Genomic DNA, 23,192 nt, shown 5'->3' with positions numbered 1-23,192 from the left:
TATCTTATTGTATTGTCACTGATCAACATAATAATCAGACACACTACAAATTGTAAGTTTCTAAACTGGGTCTATTTACTGACATGTCTCAATCTACATACAGAGAAGAAATAAGTCAATAACAAATGTACATCCATCTCAAATGATCCAAACACAAATGGCAGAATGAAGCTGCTCAAATTAATCTATAAAACAACAAAATCTCTTGCGTTGGTCTACCTATAATGCTACATACTGGTACTGTAGATATGGAAATTATTCAGTTTTAGATTTGCTTAATTTGCAGAGCTGATGGTTCAGTGTTGTCGCAAAGATTTTTGAACAACTATGAAAGTACAGGTAGTATTGTCTGAAGATGAATATTCAGTTCAAAAACTGCAGGTCTTCAAACATTAGTAAATCCAAAATTAACATGCAACCTTTCAACCTCGGTGTAGTTTCTTTCAACATTGTGACATACCGGTAGGAAAGGTTATCAAGAATGGTATTACAAATTCAGCAAAGATTTCCAGTTTTACAGTACTTTCTAATTAACCATAATGCATCATACGTGTCCAAGTGTAAATAATCTGGATCACAGAAACGGTGACAAACTTGAGTGGAAAATTGGTTAAAAATTAGCCCACTTTGTAAATAGACAATCTCCCTAGTTCACTACTAGGGTATATATTTACTGTTACACATCTTTCAAGATGCCTTCCAGTTAATTGTTATCGTTTGCATATATCATCATGTCTGTCAACTTTAGTACACATCTTATTTAAATTTATTTGATAATTTAACAATATATGCACATCTCTAGTTATTAAAAAAATGCAGTCAAACCTGTGTGCATATAGTGACCAACCAATGGAACTTAAATAAACTGTACTCGAGTTATTTGATTCATGAACAAAAATATGATAAATTCTCAGTTTAAGAGACAATTTGGTAACATATATTTGAAGATGGGGCATAAATACAAATGTATGTTTACTGTGATTAATTGAAAACACTAGATATGTGACGGTCTTTGGCCATTTTGTCCTTTCATATACACATGTCAATTTGGGAGGCGGGTGTTACAATATATAGGTTACCGGTACTTCGCGTGCCAATTGCATTGACCCCCCCCAAGATGGTCAGTATATAAAGGTGGTTACTAAAACAGGTTTGACTGTATTATCTATTAAAATGAAACAAGTTATCAAAATACACTATAAAAATAACATACTTTCATTAAGTCAATCTTAAACTCTTAAACATTACAGTATTTCACAAATCTATTTTTTGCCTTTTCTTAAAAACTTCAATATACCACAATTATTGACACTAATGACAGCCAATAAGCTAAGTCATATAAAGTACAGAGGGTAATCTAATATTACATAGGCAGGCCAGTACTGTGTGCTATATTGATACAAAACAAAATTGTCTGAAAAGAGCTTATATGGTAGAACTCCAAGAACTGATAGTTCTCCTTTTAATTTAATGCATGATTGCCACCTTTGAATTTGTTGCTCACCTTAGCACTAATATTTCTAGAATTATCACCTTCATGCTAATGTTAGCAGTAACATAGCTAACATTCTTGCTAAAATAAACACTAACTAAATCATTTGGCATAGTCATTGTTACTATGGTTACTATCCAATGAATTGCACAAAAATAATGTAAATCTTGAAATATGGATATGTATAGTTGCACCCTCTTGTTAAAAATAAAGTTTGGGTGTATTTTCATATATATATATTTTTTTAACAAAATTCACATTTAATTAATGGAAATTAATTATCTGCTACAGGAAATTGATAGATGAGGGAAAAAACAAAAATAATCTGCCAGTTTATTAGGAGCTCCCTGAAATCTGAAAAAATTACATACTTGTAATCAGTTTTTGGACTCAACCATTATTCCTTAGGAAGATTTATGTACGTTATCCACCTACTAGAACATTCATAAATATTAACTTAATTACAGCTAAAAAAGTGGTTAGATGCTCTTCAAACATTCAAAGTAAGAATTCCACTTACAGACATAAATCATCAAAGAAAAACATTTTTACAACTGACAGTAATTTGTTATAAGGAATTGATAGTTCACAACCATGAATGTCTCATCTTTTATGACAAATAGGTAAATCACAGCCTGCACATTAATTCTATAAGTTCTGTGACTTCCCAACATTCATAGCTGTATACTCATCCACATCTGACTCTTCACTAAAGTGATCATGATCACTGTCTTCTGTACTCACTTTACTGAAACCTTTATGGCGGTTGAAAAACGATCCCAAGTTGACATTTCCATGACTGGTGGAGCGATAACCATTACTGAAAAAGTACTTGATATTCTGTACACGTAATTTTCCTTGTGCACGCAGTCGGAGAACCACTGTAACCAATGCCATGAGAACAATTGGAATAGCAAGAAGTGTCATAATTAACAAAGTTGGCATCATGTCCTTGCCGGTGTCATGATAGTTGTTATATAAGGGCTTTGGTAGGTCACCTTTATCGATTTTTATTTGGTCTTTATTATTAACTGTAATATTCACATCTGTCAAGAAAGAATTAAAACAAATTATTATTCATAAATAGTTCAGTGTAGACAAGTTACCAATTTACACAGGGTTTGGGGTTTAGAAAGGTTTCCGGTTTCACAGGGTTCAGTATTGGCAGGTTTTCAGTTAGACAGGTTTCCAGTTTCACGGGGTTCAGTGTAGACAGGTTTCCAGTTTCACAGGGTTCAGTGTAGACAGGTTTTCCAGTTTACACAGGGTTCAGTGTAGACAGGTTTCCAGTTTAAGTACAACTTAAATAACTTGTACTGTACATTAATCAGGTAAATATTTAATATACCGGTACCATCTAAAGTATGTGACTACATCATCAAATTATACCTTTTTAATATAACATTATAGTCAGAGTGTATTTGATAATTTGGTGATTTAAATGTCAAGCATATCTTACCTTTTCTAAATTTCCATAGTTTATTTGGGTTTATTTCAGTGATATAAACAGCTGAGTTTTCTGCAGTCACCGCTATGTCATGGGGTGTCATTAAACCCTATAAAAACATGAAGACATTTTATTTAGAAACCTTTTCACCTTTTTAAGAAAACCATAACCAAATACATGTATAGATACATAGTAATTACCTTTTTTAGAAACCCATAACCAAATATGAATACACAATAACCTTATTTAGAAACCCATAACCAAATATAGATACATAGTAATTACGTTCTTTAGAAACCCATAACCAAATAAGGATAAACAGTAATTACCTTATTTACAAATCCGTAGTCAATAGATGCACAGTAGCTAGCATATTTAGAACCCATAACCAAATAAGGATATACAGTAATTACCTTATTTAGAAACTTACAACCAAATATGGATACACAATAATTACCTTATTTAGAAACTCATAACCAAATAAGGATACACAGTAATTACCTTATTTAGAAATCTTGTAAATAGATACACAGTAACTAGTGTATTTAGAACACATAACCAAATAAGGATACATAGTTACGGCAATTACCTTATTTAGAAACCCATAACCAAATATGGATACACAGTAATTACCTCATTTGGTTTGAATGTCTCGATCACTTTACCAGTGTCTAGTTTGATAACAATACCAAGAGGTTCTTTACTTCCAGATTTCATAACTGGACCATTTATCGCATACAATAATCCACCTAACAATTCAAATGTACAGTGATATTTAAATACATATGGACAATTATGTTTACTTATAATAGTGTTGCAAGCTGAGGGTGCCACGCTTAATTGTTAATGTTGTGTCCTTTAAAATAAGATCTGAAATAAGGACGGGCGTACTGGAAAGGCAGTAATGTCCATTCATAACAGTATGTAAATTTGCCATAATCTGGGTCATGTGAGTGAAGCAGTAAGCAGGCAATTACAAGTTTGCAGATAGCTCCATATTCACAATTGGGATTGAGTCAGCAAGCAGCACAGTACAAAGTACAAACAAAGTACTGTCCTGTGCTCGTGAAAAGATGAATAAAACAAAAAAAAAAGCTTTCATTTCACTTGAAAATGGGAGTTACGCCGGATATCTTTAAATTATTCTGTGCAAAAATAACATCATACCAATTAACCATTTTATGTGGATGTGCAAAAGAAAAATAAAGTTGAGATCTCGACACATGTGAACATGTTTATTGACTTTAAACTCTGAATTACAGGTAGGTACCTTTATTTTCTACGATTCTGGGCCTGATTATGCATCGTCCTAGCATAAATTTTGAGATATATCCCTGCCATAGGAAACAACGATAAAATTCCCTAAAACATACATGCTTATTTCACTCCATGTTGTACATTGATTTTCTCTGAACACAGTATAGTGACCGCATATTTTTATTCCATTTTCCTCATCCTTCTGACATATCAAATATACAAATGAAGAAGATGACAATATTTTTACTTCTGTGTAGCATTCTACCTTAAAGGTAATTTAGCTTGCTTTAAAAACTGCTATATATAATAATACATTAGCAATATAAACAGGTCGCTATATGAGACCCAAGACACCAATGGAAGAGAGACTATGCACACATTGTAACCAAATAGAAGATGAAATACACCACCTAATAGATTGTAATTTATACACAGAATATAGAAACACTTTGTACAATGCCATAGGATTAATCAACCAAGACTTCAGAAACAAAAACGAAAGAGAAAAATTTGATTATATAATGCAATCAAGAGATAAGACAATTATATATGCTCTAACTAAATATTTGTTTCAATGTAAAAAAAACAAACACTGACTAACGATGTCAAAACTTATTATCAAAGTTTGTGTGAAAGGACTAATTTCACAATCAAAATACTAGTAGCATAGTCTAATGTTGCTATTTTTATTATATATTCTTTACTTAATACATTACTATATTTTCTACATTTCAATTTTTACATTACAATTTTTCATTTCAATTTTTCAACTTCATTGATGTACATAACCAAAAAAAAAATGTAATATTTTCTTTAAAGCACTATTCTATTCTATTCTATTCTATTCTATTCTAATATAGCAGGGCTGCAAGGATTGGTGAATAAGGCAGACACCACTGATTATAACACATTGAATAATTTAGCTGATTCCTATCTGTTCTTTTACTGGTCTGAGACTGAATCTGAAAAAGTGGCTTACCATTCATTGGTGTGTAATCTATAGCAAAGACTCTTCCATCAAACTCTGCTGGATGGTATTCAATTACAAAGTCACCATTTGAACTTTTGAAACACTGTATACGTCCATTTTTTCTATCAGCAACACAGACTTGATTTGTATCATCAATGTACACCAATGAATGAGGGAGATTAAAAGTACCAGGTGGAGGAAAACCTAATCCGGAAATATAAACATTACATAGTTTTAACTATTTTTCTATAGCTACAATGTTATACTTACCAGGATAAGGTGTATCAGGAAAAATAAACTACAAGTACCATATTTGTTCTATTGGTAGCACATGTGCTCATGTAAATTACAGAAGCAAGTTTATTGGCAAAATATGTGATATTTTGATGAATCAGTGAAATTTTACATTGTCAAATAAGGGTTATACAGCAAATGCATTTCTATTTGAACAAATATGGTACATGAAATGTCACAAATCATAATATACTAAAGATATTGGCAAAACCATAGACCAATTAAATATGCAAATGAGTTCCTGGGTTAAGTGAACTGAAAATTCCTCTTGTATGTACACATTATATAATTCCATTGCATAAAAAAATAACCCACCACAAGTAAAGACAACACCAAGTTTTAATTGAACCGAGAAAAGGTTGATGATATGAAGGTTGTCAGTCAACGATCATAATGAAATGAAAAACAAATCAACATGCATGTGACTAATAAAGGCACAATTTTGATGGCAATTTAAAAAAAAATGAAATTGACTAAAAGGTCATTGCTAGGGCTGAGTAGTGCTTGAAAATATTTTTAACAGACACACAAATACACATGCATATTCAAAAGGGTAAACTTGCACACAGAAATTAAAAACTTACTTTTAATAGAATGTGTTGAAGGCTCTCCCCACTGTAATATTTTCTCACCCTGTGGAGAATACTTAATAATGCGTGTATTGCAGTATCCATCGGCAACAAAGAAATATCCAGTGTACGGATCAACCGCTACATCAGCCGGCTTACAAAAATGATCATCATCATTTCCTGGTTCTAGTTTAGTTCCAAGCTCAATCAGTGGTGAATTGTTACCCCCTGGTGGGAATTTGAAAACTTGATGGAGAGCGACATCAGTGATCCAGATATTGTCATCATTATCAAGGGTTAGTCCATGAGGTAAATAGAACAGATTGGAACCCCATTGATGTTTGATTTTACCTGTCTTCTTGTCTATTGTTATAACTGTATTACCAATTATTGGTCCATCCGCAGCGAATTGAAAATTATTATTGGCGTCAAAAGTACTGTAAAATGAGAGGAAGGCAGATAAATGGACTAACAAGAAGAACTATGATGCATATTTTCAGACTTTTTTTAAGATTTGAATATATTCCTATTTGTATGAAATGCGAGGAAACTTACGTGGCATCCCAGATTCTATCTTTTCTATGAAATATCACAACATCACCATTCTTATCCAGATCTACAGCAGAAACTTGACCCAGGGTCATGTCTGACAATGTCAACCAATCTTGAACTTCCTGAAAACCACCTGTACAAATAAATATGCAAGATTTGTTTAAATTCAGCCAGATCAGCAGATAAATAAAAAAAAAGATTGGACATTTTAGAAAAATAACAAGCGACCTGACGGTCGAAATACAACTGTTGTCCAACAAGAACATTGTGGTAGTCAAGTCAAGCAACGCTAACCCATAAGTGTTCTTCTTTGAAACTGCCAGCTCAAGTCAAGTATCAAAGCAAATTGTCGAAAAAAGCATTTTTTTAACAAAAATTGAGAATTAAAGATATCATCATGAAATCAACAAATCTGACAGAGGTCCACCCAAGGTACCTATATACCAAGTATCAAAGCAATTAAGCCAGTAGTTTTCAAGAAGTCAAAAATAATTTTTTTTTACCAAAAATGACAAAAATATTTGCCAAAAAGTAGAGAATTGAAGATATCATCATGAAATGAACATCTCTGACAGAGGTCCACCAAAAGTACCTACATACTTAGTCTCAAAACAATTGACTTGTACAGGTAGTTTTCAGGAAGAAGTCGAAAATAGCATTTTTTATCAAAAATATGACAAAAATATTTGCCAAAAATAGAAAATTGAAGATATTGTCACCAAATGAATAAATCTGACAGCGGTCCACCAAGGTATCTACATACCAAGTATCAAAGTAATTGACTCAAAGTTTTCAAGAAGAAGTCTAAAATAGCATTTTTTAACAAAAATATTTGTCAAAAATAGAGAATTAAAGATATCATCATGAAATCAATGAATCTGACAGTGGTCCACTCAAGGTACTTATATACCAAGTATCAAAGCAACTGAGCTAAGAAGTCTAAAGTAGTCTGAAACAGCATTTTTTACTAAAAATTACAAAAATATTCGCTAAAAAATAGAAGTGGAAAAAGTCGTCACAAAATGAAAAAATCTGACATACTATATCAAAGCAATTGAGCTGGTAGTTTTCAAGAAGAAGTTGAAAATGCAATTGTTGACAATCAACGAACGAACAATGACGGACAATCACCTATATGAACAGCCCTGCTCTGTCATCTACAATGACAACAGGGCAAATAATATTCAGGAAATTATGCATTGTTAATTTTTATTTCTCAGCACTATATTCTAAAATGTCTGCTTGCAAAATTGATGTACAGAAAATAGCAGCATATCAGGTTAAAAATATTTGATACATATTTGATCAATTTCATTTGGACACAACCTTCACTGTTGTCATGGTTAGAAGTATGACATATGTCTTCATCTTTTAGGCTCTTAGTAACAAACATCTCTAAAGCACATTTTTACCTTGTTTGTTATTATTGTTTTGCACCTCGGCTGTTTTTAATGGTGTGGATGTTGTTTGTACTTTCTCATCCGTTTGCTCATTATGGTTTATATTAATCTCCTCATCTTCCTTATCTTCCTCCTGTTTATTTTCTTTCTCCTCAGCCTTGATTACATCATCTGGTTTGTCATCACTTTTCTCCACAGTCTGATCCTCATCATAGTAATCGTCATAGTAATTATAGTAGTTCTCATGGTGATGGTACTTGTCTTGTATCTTGTCTTGAAGGAACTCATTTGGTGGAGGGGGGATGTCTGAATCTGGTGGGAACTGTACATGAATGGCTTTTTTAGAGCAAGCCTGAATGATGTCTTCATTTTCATTGTCCATGTAATACATTATATAAAAATTACACATTTCATCTTTACTAGTTGAGCTGAAAAAATAGAGAAAAATGTAATACACATCTATTAAAATTGTTACATATCAGTTTATCAGTTTGTAAATACAACGATAACCCTGGCCATACAGCTCAGTGCTTTATAATCAAAATTATGTAACATATATTTCAAACACTGATACAACATTAAACCAGCTTTCAGTTTTAATGACAATTATAACTACAAATTAGACAGACATGTAGTCTATATGCAAATAAACATCTTTTATTATGAAATGATTCAGCCAATTTATTTCAGAACTTCAAACAAATGCACAATCTATAATGTAGTTGTAAATTTTGATTGTAATCTGTCAAGACATGTCAGAGACATGGTTCTAAAACAACAATTGTTAATACAAAATGACCGTCAGTCAGCCATTTAAAAAATGATCTGAAAAACAAAATGACATGGATCAAGGCTTAAGATCAGTTCAGGGTCTTTGGGGTTTTTCATATGGTGGCTTCTGCGCATGCGCCAACCAAGCGCTGGTTTATGAAATAAATTATCAGCAGTCCCTGACTGCCCAACCTTATTTTCTGTCTATCGCTTCCTTGACTTAGCCTAGTTTTGACAGTTCATTTAACTTGAATTTAACCATTTTGATTGTCAAACAAATGCATTTACATATGGGTGACATGATATATGTGCAAAGTTTGAAATTGAACAGTCAAGGGCATGTCAGAGATATGACTTTCAACATCATTCATTACAACAAATGGAGACCAGTCTGCATTTTTAAATCTGATCTGAAAAAAAATAATTATGTATACCAAGGTATAATAATGTCAAATTTATGTTTGAGCAAAATCCGCCTACATACAGAACAGAACACAGAAAAAAATTCCTCTATACATTGTTCAAATACTCACCTGACTATCAAACATTACCAAATGGAGAATTGTTTATTAATGTTTTCTCTAGTGTAGACAAATATATTTGTAGTATTTTAGCTAATTTTGTTTTTCAGATTTTAAAATTATTTTAGATTAGTTGTGATACTGTATGTTTCTTACGTTGGACTTTACTCAAGCATTGTTTTTGTGTACGTTCCAAATAAAATATCCTATCCTATCCTATCCTATCCTACAATGCTTGGTTTAGATGATTTTGTAGCACAAGAACGGCAATCATTCAAGTAAGCTGCAGATCTGTACTCAATTAAAATTGTGTGTACAAATCTGAAATAGAGTTGATCGACTTACCCAACATTAACAGAATGGTCCAGGTTCTCACCACTGAATGTACATCTTGCAGCTAAAGCATCATTACGCTGAATTTCAAAGTCGCTATCCATAGGGTAAAAAGCCTGTCATGTACAAAGTAAAGATTAATTGTCATGGCAACTACCTCACTCACAGAGATTCCCAGTGGGACATTTGGTATTTTCATTAATGCTTCCTATTTATTTTCACTTCTAGATGTTTTAGTAATGTGGTTACTAGGGTTCGGAATGTAAATCACTAAAGCTGTGTTATATATACAAAATATACAAAACTGGTGTTTGAATCCATTGACTGGAGACTACAAAATCTAAACCACTTATTTTGCTAAAAAATTATTTCTGCAAATTTTGGAATCAGGTAAAATCAGGAAATTGGAAAGCAATGATTATGCAATATTGAATCATCGTAACATGAAACATTGTTTACAGGATATTTTATACCTGTGGCCAAAGTGGGTTGGCTTTTCCTAACAATGACCATCGTCCATTGCGTACTCTGTAACCACTGACCACTCTACCATGGTTATGGGTGTGAACACGGAATGCAAAAGCATGGATTCTATGTCTTTCCTCATATGGACAGTAGACATCGGAATGGACATCTGAAAAAACATTAAGTAATACAAGTAGGATTACCATAAAAAAAGTTCCTTGAAATAATTGAATTGAAAATAATTGTAATTAATTTTTTAAATATTATTTAATCTGGAATTTGATGGTTGTGGTATTTTCTTTATAGTCAAGCCAACAAGAGAGGGCAGTAAACCGCTTTCATAAATCAGTGAATTGAAAAATGTTGTAGCAGTGAAAAGTTCAGAGTGAATCACAGCAACTTTCATAAAATGTTGTCTACACAATTGCCATTAAACTAGAGAGTATTTGATATGATAAATAGGGGTGAGCAATTTTTTGGTTTAAAAATGAATTAGTATGCAAGGAATTCAATCCTAAATTAAACATGTATATGGCTTACCCAAAAACCAAGTTTTATGAAATCAGTTGAGTGATTATTGACAGAAAATTGCCTAATGTATGCAAATTAGGTAATTAATATGCATAGATTTCAATCTTAAAGTAATCAAGTCATTGGATTATACACAAACATCCATGTACCAAATTGCATTTAAATTTGCTGAGAGATACTTGTGGTACACCTATAAATTGCCTAATTTATGCAAATTAGGTAATTAATATGCATAGATTTCAATCTTAAAGTAATCAAGTCATTGGATTATGCACAAACATTCATGCACCAAATTGCATTTAAATTTGTTGAGAGATACCGTAAAATCTGTATTAGAAGCCGCATCCCTAATAGAAGTCGCACCCATTTTTTTTGAATAATTGAGAACCAAAAATTCATCATTTCTCATATGTGTAGATGCTCTATTAGAAGCCGCATCCCTTCTGTTGCATTGTACCATTTTAATAGAAGCCGTGGTTTCTAATACAGGTTTTACAGTACTAGAAATACTTGTGGTACACCTATAAATTGCCTAATTTATGCAAATTAGGTAATTAATATGCATAGATTTCAATCTTAAAGTAATCAAGTCATTGGATTATACACAAACATCCATGTACAAAATTGCATTTAAATTTGCTGAGAGATACTTGTGGTACACCTATAAATTGCCTAATTTATGCAAATTAGGTAATTAATATGCATAGATTTCAATCTTAAAGTAATCAAGTCATTGGATTATGCACAAACATCCATGCACCAAATTGCATTTAAATTTGTTGAGAGATACTAGAGATACTTGTGGTACACCTATAAATTGCCTAATTTATGCAAATTAGGTAATTAATATGCATAGATTTCAATCTTAAAGTAATCAAGTCATTGGATTATACACAAACATCCATGTACCAAATTGCATTTAAATTTGCTGTGAGATACTGGAGATACTTGTGGTACACCTATAAATTGCCTAATTTATGCAAATTAGGTACATGTATTCCTGTATTCAATATGCACCAAAAACTAATCAGGCCTGTGCATTGTGGGACATTGTGCCCTGGGAGGGCATCTATGTACCAAGTTAAATTATTGAAACTCAACAATTGGTTCTTGAGATATCAGTAAAACAGACATACACACATAGACAGACATGGTAACCACAAAGATTTTGTATGCTTCACATGCAGGAGTTAATTAAAGAGTTAACAGTATGCAAAGCACCATGACAATACTTACTTTCTTCTCCTGGATTGATGTTGACATCCATGCTGACTAATAAGTAAATACCAGCTATGAACCGCTGACTACAACACACATACAATTTGAAAAATGAGAATGGTATAATAATATTATCAAACATGGTCGGTATTTAATTTATTAGTGATGAAGAAAACACAATGGAGTAAGCTTTTATCTAAGTTATAATGTTATATAATTAAGTGTATACATATTTACTTACGGAGTGTATGTCATAAATAATTTAACTCCAGATGTATCCATACCACCAGCTTAAAATAACAACACATTTGGTATTAAGCAATGTATGACTTAAGTATATTAAAATAGTACCTTGGAAGCTATGAACGTGTACCTGGGAATCTATGAGTGAGTGCCTGGGAATCTGAGAGGATATCTGACAATGTATGAGTAGGGGCCTTGGAAGCTATGAATGGGTACCTGGGAATCTATGAGTGAGTGCCTGGGAATCTGAGAGGATATCTGACAATGTATGAGTAGGGGCCTTGGAAGCTATGAATGGGTACCTGGGAATCTATGAGTGAGTGCCTGGGAATCTGAGAGGATACCTGACAATCTATGAATAGGGGCATTGGAATCTATGAATGGGTACCTGGGAATCTATGAGTGAGTGCCTGGGAATCTGAGAGTGGGTGCCTGGGAATCTGAGAGTGGGTGCCTGACAATGTATGAGTAGGGGCATTGGAATCTATGAATGAATGTCTGGGAATCTTTGAGTGAGTGCATGCCTGGGAATCTATGAATGAGTGCCTGGGAATCTGAGAAGATACCTGACAATGTATGAGTAGGGGCCTTGGAATCTATGAATGGGTACGTGGAATCTATGAGTGAGTGCCTTGGAATCTGAGAGGATACCTGACAATGTATGAGTAGGGGCCTTGGAATCTATGAATGGGTACCTGGGAATCTATGAGTGGGTGCCTGGGAATCTAAGAGTGGGTGCCTTGGGGTATATGAATGTGTACCTGGGAATCTATGAGCGGGTGCCTGGGATTCTAAGAGTGGGTGCCTTGAGGTATATGAATGGGTGCGTGGGGTCTATGAATGGGGCACCTGGGAATCTATGAGTGGGTGCCTTGGAATCTATTATTGGGTACCTGGGAATCTATGATGGGGTGCCTGGGTATCATGTGAGTGGGTGCTTGCTACAAGAGGGGGGCTAGCTGGGAATACATGAGGATGTATTTAGGAAGTGGAAGCTTTGAAATAGATTGGAGGTTGCATGGAAATACACAAATTTTCTGTTTTTACTTTTTTATTATCATGATTTTATTCTTTATTGTAATTTTATCTATATCTCAACAGAGATTCGATAACAATAAAGTTATTATTATTATTACACAAAAGGGTGTCTGGTATCACATGAGTGGGAGCCAAGGAACACTATAGCACAATTGACACAAAATAAATAGGTCAATGCACTATGTGTGTGATGACACCAGTGAATAATTCAATTTTTCAACCATTCTGGGCATTACAATCAAGTTTTATTCAAGAATTTGTTGTAACTTGAGGAGAATATTTGACAAAAAGAAATACATACCCACAAAGTCATCTACATTGTTATAATGCACTTGTAATATTAAATATTTTGAATGACCAGCACCACCAACTCGGAATCCAACACCTTCAGGTAGCTTTAGAGCAGGAGCATTTCTGGCCCAAGCATACATGATCTTGGTACCACCTCGACAGATTCGAGACTCACATTCCCTGCAAATTCAAACAAAAGATTTCAGAGAGTAATCAAATGAATCATGGCAGTTCATGGCTTTACCCCTTGCAATATAGTGTCACAAAATTCAATTAGGGTAATTCTGATTAAACTCTTTTGGTGGTTACCTGGGTAACCATAATATTTAAAATTTGAACCATAGAACTATGAATTGAATCTTAACAGTTCTTCTGAGTGAGATATGGTTTGAGATTTAAAATTAAACCAGTTCTCCAGAATGGGATAGGGTGAGATTTGAATCTTACCAGTTCTCCAGAGTGACATAGGGTTGAGATTTGAATCTTACCAGTTCTCCAGAATGGAATATGGTTGAGATTTGAATCTTACCAGTTCTCCAGAATGGAATATGGTTGAGATTTGAATCTTACCAGTTCTCCAGAATGACATAGGGTTGAAATTTGTATCTTACCAGTTCTCCAGAATGACATAGAGTTGAGATTTGAATCTTACCGATTCTCCAGAATGGGATATGGTTGAGATTTGAATCTTACTAGTTCTCCAGAATGGGATGAGTTGAGATTTGAATCTTACTAGTTTTCCAGAAAAACATAGGGTTGAAATTTGAATCTTACCAGTTCTCCAGAATGACACAGAGTTGAGACTTGAATCTTACTAGTTCTCCAGAATGGGATGGGTTGAGATTTGAATCTTACCAGTTCTCCAGAAGGGGATAGGGTTGAGATTTGAATCTTACTAGTTCTCCAGAATGGGATAGGGTTGAGATTTGAATCTTACTAGTTCTCCAGAGTGACATAGGGTTGAGATTTGAATCTTACCAGTTCTCCAGAATGACATAGAGTTGAGATTTGAATCTTACCGATTCTTCAGAATGGGATATGGTTGAGATTTGAATCTTACTAGTTCTCCAGAATGGGATGAGTTGAGATTTGAATCTTACTAGTTTTCCAGAGTGACATAGGGTTGAGATTTGAATCTTACCAGTTCTCCAGAATGACATAGAGTTGAGATTTGAATCTTACCGATTCTTCAGAATGGGATATGGTTGAGATTTGAATCTTACTAGTTCTCCAGAATGGGATGGGTTGAGATTTGAATCTTACCAGTTCTCCAGAAGGGGATAGGGTTGAGATTTGAATCTTACTAGTTCTCCAGAATGGGATAGGGTTGAGATTTGAATCTTACTAGTTCTCCAGAGTGACATAGGGTTGAGATTTGAATCTTACCAGTTCTCCAGAATGACATAGAGTTGAGATTTGAATCTTACCGATTCTTCAGAATGACATAGGGTTGAGATTTGAATCTTACTAGTTCTCCAGAATGGGATATGGTTGAGACTTGAATCTTACTAGTTCTCCAGAATGGGATAGGGTTGAGATTTGAATCTTACTAGTTCTCCAGAATGGGATAGGGTTGAGATTTGAATCTTACTAGTTCTCCAGAATGGCATAGGGTTGATTTGAATCTTACCAGTTCTTTAGAATGGGATAGGGTTGAGATTTGAATCTTACTAGTTCTCCAGAATAGGATAGGTTTGAGATTTGAATCTTACCAGTTCTTCAGAATGGGATATGGTTGAGATTTGAATCTTACCAGTTCTCCAGAATGACATAGGGTTGAGATTTGAATCTTACCAGTCATTCAGATTGGGATATGGTTGAGATTTGAATCTTACTAGTTCTCCAGAATGGGATAGGGTTGAGATTTGAATCTTACTAGTTCTCCAGAATGGGATAGGGTTGAGATTTGAATCTTACTAGTTCTCCAGAATGGGATAGGATTGAGATTTGAATCTTACTAGTTCTCCAGAATGGGATAGGGTTGAGATTTGAATCTTACTAGTTCTCCAGAATGGCATAGGGTTGATTTGAATCTTACCAGTTCTTTAGAATGGGATAGGGTTGAGATTTGAATCTTATTAGTTCTTCAGAATGGCATAGGTTGAGATTTGAATCTTACTAGTTCTCCAGAATGGGATAGGGTTGAGATTTGAATCTTACCAGTTCTTCAGAATGGCATAGGTTGAGATTTGAATCTTACTAGTTCTCCAGAATGGGATAGGGTTGATTTGAATCTTACCAGTTCTTTAGAATAGGATAGGTTTGAGATTTGAATCTTACCAGTTCTTCAGAATGGCATAGGTTGAGATTTGAATCTTACTAGTTCTCCAGAATGGGATAGGGTTGAGATTTGAATCTTACCAGTTCTTCAGAATGGCATAGGTTGAGATTTGAATCTTACTAGTTCTCCAGAATGGGATAGGGTTGAGATTTGAATCTTACCAGTTCTCCAGAATGACATAGGGTTGAGATTTGAATCTTACCAGTTCTCCAAAATAGGATAGGGTTGAGATTTGAATCTTACCAGTTTTCCAGAATGGGATAGGGTTGAGATTTGAATCTTACCAGTTCTCCAGAATGACATAGGGTTGAGATTTGAATCTTACCAGTTCTCCAGAATAGGATAGGGTTGAGATTTGAATCTTACCAGTTTTCCAGAATGGCATAGGTTGAGATTTGAATCTTACCAGTTCTCCAGAATGGCATAGGGTTGAGATTTGAATCTTACCAGTTCTTTAGAATGGGAGCAGGTTGAGATTTGAATCTTACAAATTCTCCAGAATGGGATAGGTTGAGATTTGAATCTTACTAGTTCCCCAGAATGGGATATGGTTGTGATTTGAATCTTACCAGTTCTCCAGAATAGGATAGGGTTGAGATTTGCATCTTACTAGTTCTCCAGAGTGACATAGGTTTGAAATATGAATCTTACCAGTTCTCCAGAATGGCATAGGTTTGAAATATGAATCTTACCAGTTCTCCAGAATGGGATAGGGTTGAGATTTGAATCTTACTAGTTCTCCAGAATGGCATAGGGTTGATTTGAATCTTACCAGTTCTTTAGAATGGGATAGGGTTGAGATTTGAATCTTACTAGTTCTCCAGAATGGGATAGGGTTGAGATTTGAATCTTACTAGTTCTCCAGAATGGGATAGGGTTGAGATTTGAATCTTACTAGTTCTCCAGAATGGCATAGGGTTGAGATTTGAATCTTACTAGTTCTCCAGAATGGCATAGGGTTGATTTGAATCTTACCAGTTCTTTAGAATGGGATAGGGTTGAGATTTGAATCTTACTAGTTCTCCAGAATAGGATAGGTTTGAGATTTGAATCTTACCAGTTCTCCAGAATGACATAGGGTTGAGATTTGAATCTTACCAGTTCTTCAAAATGGAATATGGTTGAGATTTGAATCTTACCAGTTCTCCAGAATGACATAGGGTTGAGATTTGAATCTTCCCAGTTCTCCAGAATAGGATAGGGTTGAGATTTGAATCTTACCAGTTCTCCAGAATGGCATAGGTTGAGATTTGAATCTTACCAGTTCTCCAGAATGACATAGGGTTGAGATTTGAATCTTACCAGTTCTTCAAAATGAAATATGGTTGAGATTTGAATCTTACCAGTTCTCCAGAATGACATAGGGTTGAGATTTGAATCTTCCCAGTTCTCCAGAATAGGATAGGGTTGAGATTTGAATCTTACCAGTTCTCCAGAATGGCATAGGTTGAGATTTGAATCTTACCAGTTCTCCAGAATGACATAGGGTTGAGATTTGAATCTTACCAGTTCTTCAGAATGGCATAGGTTGAGATTTGAATCTTACTAGTTCTCCAGAATGGGATAGGGTTGAGATTTGAATCTTACCAGTTCTCCAGAATGACATAGGGTTGAGATTTGAATCTTACCAGTTCTCCAAAATAGGATAGGGTTGAGATTTGAATCTTACCAGTTTTCCAGAATGGGATAGGGTTGAGATTTGAATCTTACCAGTTCTCCAGAATGACATAGGGTTGAGATTTGAATCTTACCAGTTCTCCAGAATAGGATAGGGTTGAGATTTGAATCTTACCAGTTTTCCAGAATGGCATAGGTTGAGATTTGAATCTTACCAGTTCTCCAGAATGGCATAGGGTTGAGATTTGAATCTTACCAGTTCTTTAGAATGGGAGCAGGTTGAGATTTGAATCTTACAAATTCTCCAGAATGGGATAGGTTGAGATTTGAATCTTACTAGTTCCCCAGAATGGGATATGGTTGTGATTTGAATCTTACCAGTTCTCCAGAATAGGATAGGGTTGAGATTTGCATCTTACTAGTTCTCCAGAGTGACATAGGTTTGAAATATGAATCTTACCAGTTCTCCAGAATGGCATAGGTTGAGATTTGAATCTTACCAGTTCTCCAGAATGGGATAGGGTTGAGATTTGAATCTTACTAGTTCTCCAGAATGGCATAGGGTTGATTTGAATCTTACCAGTTCTTTAGAATGGGATAGGGTTGAGATTTGAATCTTACTAGTTCTCCAGAATGGGATAGGGTTGAGATTTGAATCTTACTAGTTCTCCATAATGGGATAGGGTTGAGATTTGAATCTTACTAGTTCTCCAGAATGGCATAGGGTTGAGATTTGAATCTTACTAGTTCTCCAGAATGGCATAGGGTTGATTTGAATCTTACCAGTTCTTTAGAATGGGATAGGGTTGAGATTTGAATCTTACTAGTTCTCCAGAATGGGATAGGGTTGAGATTTGAATCTTACTAGTTCTCCAGAATGGGATAGGGTTGAGATTTGAATCTTACTAGTTCTCCAGAATGGCATAGGGTTGAGATTTGAATCTTACTAGTTCTCCAGAATGGCATAGGGTTGATTTGAATCTTACCAGTTCTTTAGAATGGGATAGGGTTGAGATTTGAATCTTACTAGTTCTCCAGAATAGGATAGGTTTGAGATTTGAATCTTACCAGTTCTCCAGAATGACATAGGGTTGAGATTTGAATCTTACCAGTTCTTCAAAATGGAATATGGTTGAGATTTGAATCTTACCAGTTCTCCAGAATGACATAGGGTTGAGATTTGAATCTTCCCAGTTCTCCAGAATAGGATAGGGTTGAGATTTGAATCTTACCAGTTCTCCAGAATGGCATAGGTTGAGATTTGAATCTTACCAGTTCTCCAGAATGACATAGGGTTGAGATTTGAATCTTACCAGTTCTTCAAAATGAAATATGGTTGAGATTTGAATCTTACCAGTTCTCCAGAATGACATAGGGTTGAGATTTGAATCTTCCCAGTTCTCCAGAATAGGATAGGGTTGAGATTTGAATCTTACCAGTTCTCCAGAATGGCATAGGTTGAGATTTGAATCTTACCAGTTCTCCAGAATGACATAGGGTTGAGATTTGAATCTTACCAGTTCTTCAGAATGGCATAGGTTGAGATTTGAATCTTACTAGTTCTCCAGAATGGGATAGGGTTGAGATTTGAATCTTACCAGTTCTCCAGAATGACATAGGGTTGAGATTTGAATCTTACCAGTTCTCCAAAATAGGATAGGGTTGAGATTTGAATCTTACCAGTTTTCCAGAATGGGATAGGGTTGAGATTTGAATCTTACCAGTTCTCCAGAATGACATAGGGTTGAGATTTGAATCTTACCAGTTCTCCAGAATAGGATAGGGTTGAGATTTGAATCTTACCAGTTTTCCAGAATGGCATAGGTTGAGATTTGAATCTTACCAGTTCTCCAGAATGGCATAGGGTTGAGATTTGAATCTTACCAGTTCTTTAGAATGGGAGCAGGTTGAGATTTGAATCTTACAAATTCTCCAGAATGGGATAGGTTGAGATTTGAATCTTACTAGTTCCCCAGAATGGGATATGGTTGTGATTTGAATCTTACCAGTTCTCCAGAATAGGATAGGGTTGAGATTTGCATCTTACTAGTTCTCCAGAGTGACATAGGTTTGAAATATGAATCTTACCAGTTCTCCAGAATGGCATAGGTTGAGATTTGAATCTTACCAGTTTTCCAGAATGGGATAGGGTTGAGATTTGAATCTTACTAGTTCTCCAGAATGGCATAGGGTTGATTTGAATCTTACCAGTTCTTTAGAATGGGATAGGGTTGAGATTTGAATCTTACTAGTTCTCCAGAATGGGATAGGGTTGAGATTTGAATCTTACTAGTTCTCCAGAATGGGATAGGGTTGAGATTTGAATCTTACTAGTTCTCCAGAATGGCATAGGGTTGAGATTTGAATCTTACTAGTTCTCCAGAATGGCATAGGGTTGATTTGAATCTTACCAGTTCTTTAGAATGGGATAGGGTTGAGATTTGAATCTTACTAGTTCTCCAGAATGGGATAGGGTTGAGATTTGAATCTTACTAGTTCTCCAGAATGGGATAGGGTTGAGATTTGAATCTTACTAGTTCTCCAGAATGGCATAGGGTTGAGATTTGAATCTTACTAGTTCTCCAGAATGGCATAGGGTTGATTTGAATCTTACCAGTTCTTTAGAATGGGATAGGGTTGAGATTTGAATCTTACTAGTTCTCCAGAATAGGATAGGTTTGAGATTTGAATCTTACCAGTTCTCCAGAATGACATAGGGTTGAGATTTGAATCTTACCAGTTCTTCAAAATGGAATATGGTTGAGATTTGAATCTTACCAGTTCTCCAGAATGACATAGGGTTGAGATTTGAATCTTCCCAGTTCTCCAGAATAGGATAGGGTTGAGATTTGAATCTTACCAGTTCTCCAGAATGGCATAGGTTGAGATTTGAATCTTACCAGTTCTCCAGAATGACATAGGGTTGAGATTTGAATCTTACCAGTTCTTCAAAATGAAATATGGTTGAGATTTGAATCTTACCAGTTCTCCAGAATGACATAGGGTTGAGATTTGAATCTTCCCAGTTCTCCAGAATAGGATAGGGTTGAGATTTGAATCTTACCAGTTCTCCAGAATGGCATAGGTTGAGATTTGAATCTTACCAGTTCTCCAGAATGACATAGGGTTGAGATTTGAATCTTACCAGTTCTTCAGAATGGCATAGGTTGAGATTTGAATCTTACTAGTTCTCCAGAATGGGATAGGGTTGAGATTTGAATCTTACCAGTTCTCCAGAATGACATAGGGTTGAGATTTGAATCTTACCAGTTCTCCAAAATAGGATAGGGTTGAGATTTGAATCTTACCAGTTTTCCAGAATGGGATAGGGTTGAGATTTGAATCTTACCAGTTCTCCAGAATGACATAGGGTTGAGATTTGAATCTTACCAGTTCTCCAGAATAGGATAGGGTTGAGATTTGAATCTTACCAGTTTTCCAGAATGGCATAGGTTGAGATTTGAATCTTACCAGTTCTCCAGAATGGCATAGGGTTGAGATTTGAATCTTACCAGTTCTTTAGAATGGGAGCAGGTTGAGATTTGAATCTTACAAATTCTCCAGAATGGGATAGGTTGAGATTTGAATCTTACTAGTTCCCCAGAATGGGATATGGTTGTGATTTGAATCTTACCAGTTCTCCAGAATAGGATAGGGTTGAGATTTGCATCTTACTAGTTCTCCAGAGTGACATAGGTTTGAAATATGAATCTTACCAGTTCTCCAGAATGGCATAGGTTGAGATTTGAATCTTACCAGTTCTCCAGAATGGGATAGGGTTGAGATTTGAATCTTACTAGTTCTCCAGAATGGCATAGGGTTGATTTGAATCTTACCAGTTCTTTAGAATGGGATAGGGTTGAGATTTGAATCTTACTAGTTCTCCAGAATGGGATAGGGTTGAGATTTGAATCTTACTAGTTCTCCAGAATGGGATAGGGTTGAGATTTGAATCTTACTAGTTCTCCAGAATGGCATAGGGTTGAGATTTGAATCTTACTAGTTCTCCAGAATGGCATAGGGTTGATTTGAATCTTACCAGTTCTTTAGAATGGGATAGGGTTGAGATTTGAATCTTACTAGTTCTCCAGAATAGGATAGGTTTGAGATTTGAATCTTACCAGTTCTCCAGAATGACATAGGGTTGAGATTTGAATCTTACCAGTTCTTCAAAATGGAATATGGTTGAGATTTGAATCTTACCAGTTCTCCAGAATGACATAGGGTTGAGATTTGAATCTTCCCAGTTCTCCAGAATAGGATAGGGTTGAGATTTGAATCTTACCAGTTCTCCAGAATGGCATAGGTTGAGATTTGAATCTTACCAGTTCTCCAGAATGACATAGGGTTGAGATTTGAATCTTACCAGTTCTTCAAAATGAAATATGGTTGAGATTTGAATCTTACCAGTTCTCCAGAATAGGATAGGGTTGAGATTTGAATCTTACCAGTTCTACAGAATGGCATAGGTTGAGATTTGAATCTTACCAGTTCTCCAGAATGGCATAGGTTGAGATTTGAATCTTACTAGTTCTCCAGAATGGGATAGGGTTGAGATTTGAATCTTACCAGTTCTCCAGAATGACATAGGGTTGAGATTTGAATCTTACCAGTTCTCCAAAATAGGATAGGGTTGAGATTTGAATCTTACCAGTTTTCCAGAATGGGATAGGGTTGAGATTTGAATCTTACCAGTTCTCCAGAATAGGATAGGGTTGAGATTTGAATCTTACCAGTTCTCCAGAATGGCATAGGTTGAGATTTGAATCTTACCAGTTCTCCAGAATGGCATAGGGTGAGATTTGAATCTTACCAGTTCTCCAGAATGGCATAGGGTGAGATTTGAATCTTACCAGTTCTCCAGAATGGGATATGGTTGAGATTTGAATCTTACCAGTTCTCCAGAATAGGATAGAGTTGAGATTTAAATCTTACCAGCTTTCCAGAATGGGATATGGTTGTGATTTGAATCTTACCAGTTCTCCAGAATGGGATATGGTTGAGATTTGAATCTTACCAGTTCTCCAGAATGGCATAGGGTGAGATTTGAATCTTACCAGTTCTCCAGAATGGGATATGGTTGAGATTTGAATCTTACCAGTTCTCCAGAATAGGATAGAGTTGAGATTTAAATCTTACCAGCTTTCCAGAATGGCATAGGGTTGAAATTTGAAGCTTACCAGTTCTCCAGAATGGGATATGGTTGAGATTTGAATCTTACCAGTTCTCCAGAATGGCATAGGGTGAGATTTGAATCTTACCAGTTCTCCAGAATGGGATATGGTTGAGATTTGAATCTTACCAGTTCTCCAGATTGGGATATGGTTGAGATTTGAATCTTACCAGTTCTCCAGAATGGCATAGGGTGAGATTTGAATCTTACCAGTTCTCCAGAATGGGATATGGTTGAGATTTGAATCTTACCAGTTCTCCAGAATGGCATAGGGTGAGATTTGAATCTTACCAGTTCTCCAGAATGGGATATGGTTGAGATTTGAATCTTACCAGTTCTCCAGAATGGCATAGGGTGAGATTTGAATCTTACCAGTTCTCCAGAATGACATATGGTTGAGATTTGAATCTTACCAGTTCTCTAGAGCGGCATATGGAGCTTCACATCCATAGAGTATCATATGATGAACAGTGTTCATATCAGCTTGTGGTTCATAATGCACTAAAAAAAAAGTACAAGTAAATGTGAATAACCAAAAAACGAGTCATTGAAAATGACACAGTCCCTGTTAAATTTTTGAAAGTTCTCTTCGTGCTTGTCATATTAAAGTGGAGGGGTTGTCGCAAGTGTGTCCTTGAAAGTTGAGTCCCAAGTGGCGTATACAACAGATTGTTTATTTGCAGCAAATTTGAACATGTGTTGCGTGACGACCCCACCGGTTTAAGACAT

The 23,192-nt window shown here is 35.3% G+C and overlaps 1 protein-coding gene across 2 annotated transcripts in view; it reads right to left on the bottom strand.

The window, feature by feature from the left end:
• Positions 1-50: 50 nt before the first annotated feature.
• Positions 51-23,192, bottom strand: part of LOC102808073 (peptidyl-glycine alpha-amidating monooxygenase-like) — a 48,443-nt gene continuing 25,301 nt past the window's right edge. For both annotated transcript variants that reach the window (XM_085507229.1, XM_085507230.1), the window contains exons 4-16: positions 22,877-22,964; positions 13,403-13,572; positions 12,062-12,110; positions 11,839-11,906; positions 10,080-10,240; positions 9,619-9,722; positions 7,994-8,409; positions 6,585-6,714; positions 6,045-6,466; positions 5,176-5,370; positions 3,573-3,688; positions 2,952-3,048; positions 51-2,538 (exon numbers count right to left, since the gene is read on the bottom strand). In XM_085507229.1, coding sequence (XP_085363355.1) covers positions 2,141-2,538; positions 2,952-3,048; positions 3,573-3,688; positions 5,176-5,370; positions 6,045-6,466; positions 6,585-6,714; positions 7,994-8,409; positions 9,619-9,722; positions 10,080-10,240; positions 11,839-11,906; positions 12,062-12,110; positions 13,403-13,572; positions 22,877-22,964 — 2,414 coding nt within the window. In that variant the 3' untranslated portion in view covers positions 51-2,140. The remainder of the gene's footprint in view (positions 2,539-2,951; positions 3,049-3,572; positions 3,689-5,175; positions 5,371-6,044; positions 6,467-6,584; positions 6,715-7,993; positions 8,410-9,618; positions 9,723-10,079; positions 10,241-11,838; positions 11,907-12,061; positions 12,111-13,402; positions 13,573-22,876; positions 22,965-23,192) is intronic.

The sequence above is a fragment of the Saccoglossus kowalevskii genome, chromosome 13 (assembly GCF_978046115.1).
Source record: "Saccoglossus kowalevskii chromosome 13, keSacKowa6.1, whole genome shotgun sequence".
NCBI classification, from domain to species: domain Eukaryota; kingdom Metazoa; phylum Hemichordata; class Enteropneusta; family Harrimaniidae; genus Saccoglossus; species Saccoglossus kowalevskii.
The sequence above is the reverse complement of the archived record's forward strand: the minus strand, read 5'-3'. Positions and strand labels throughout refer to the sequence as shown.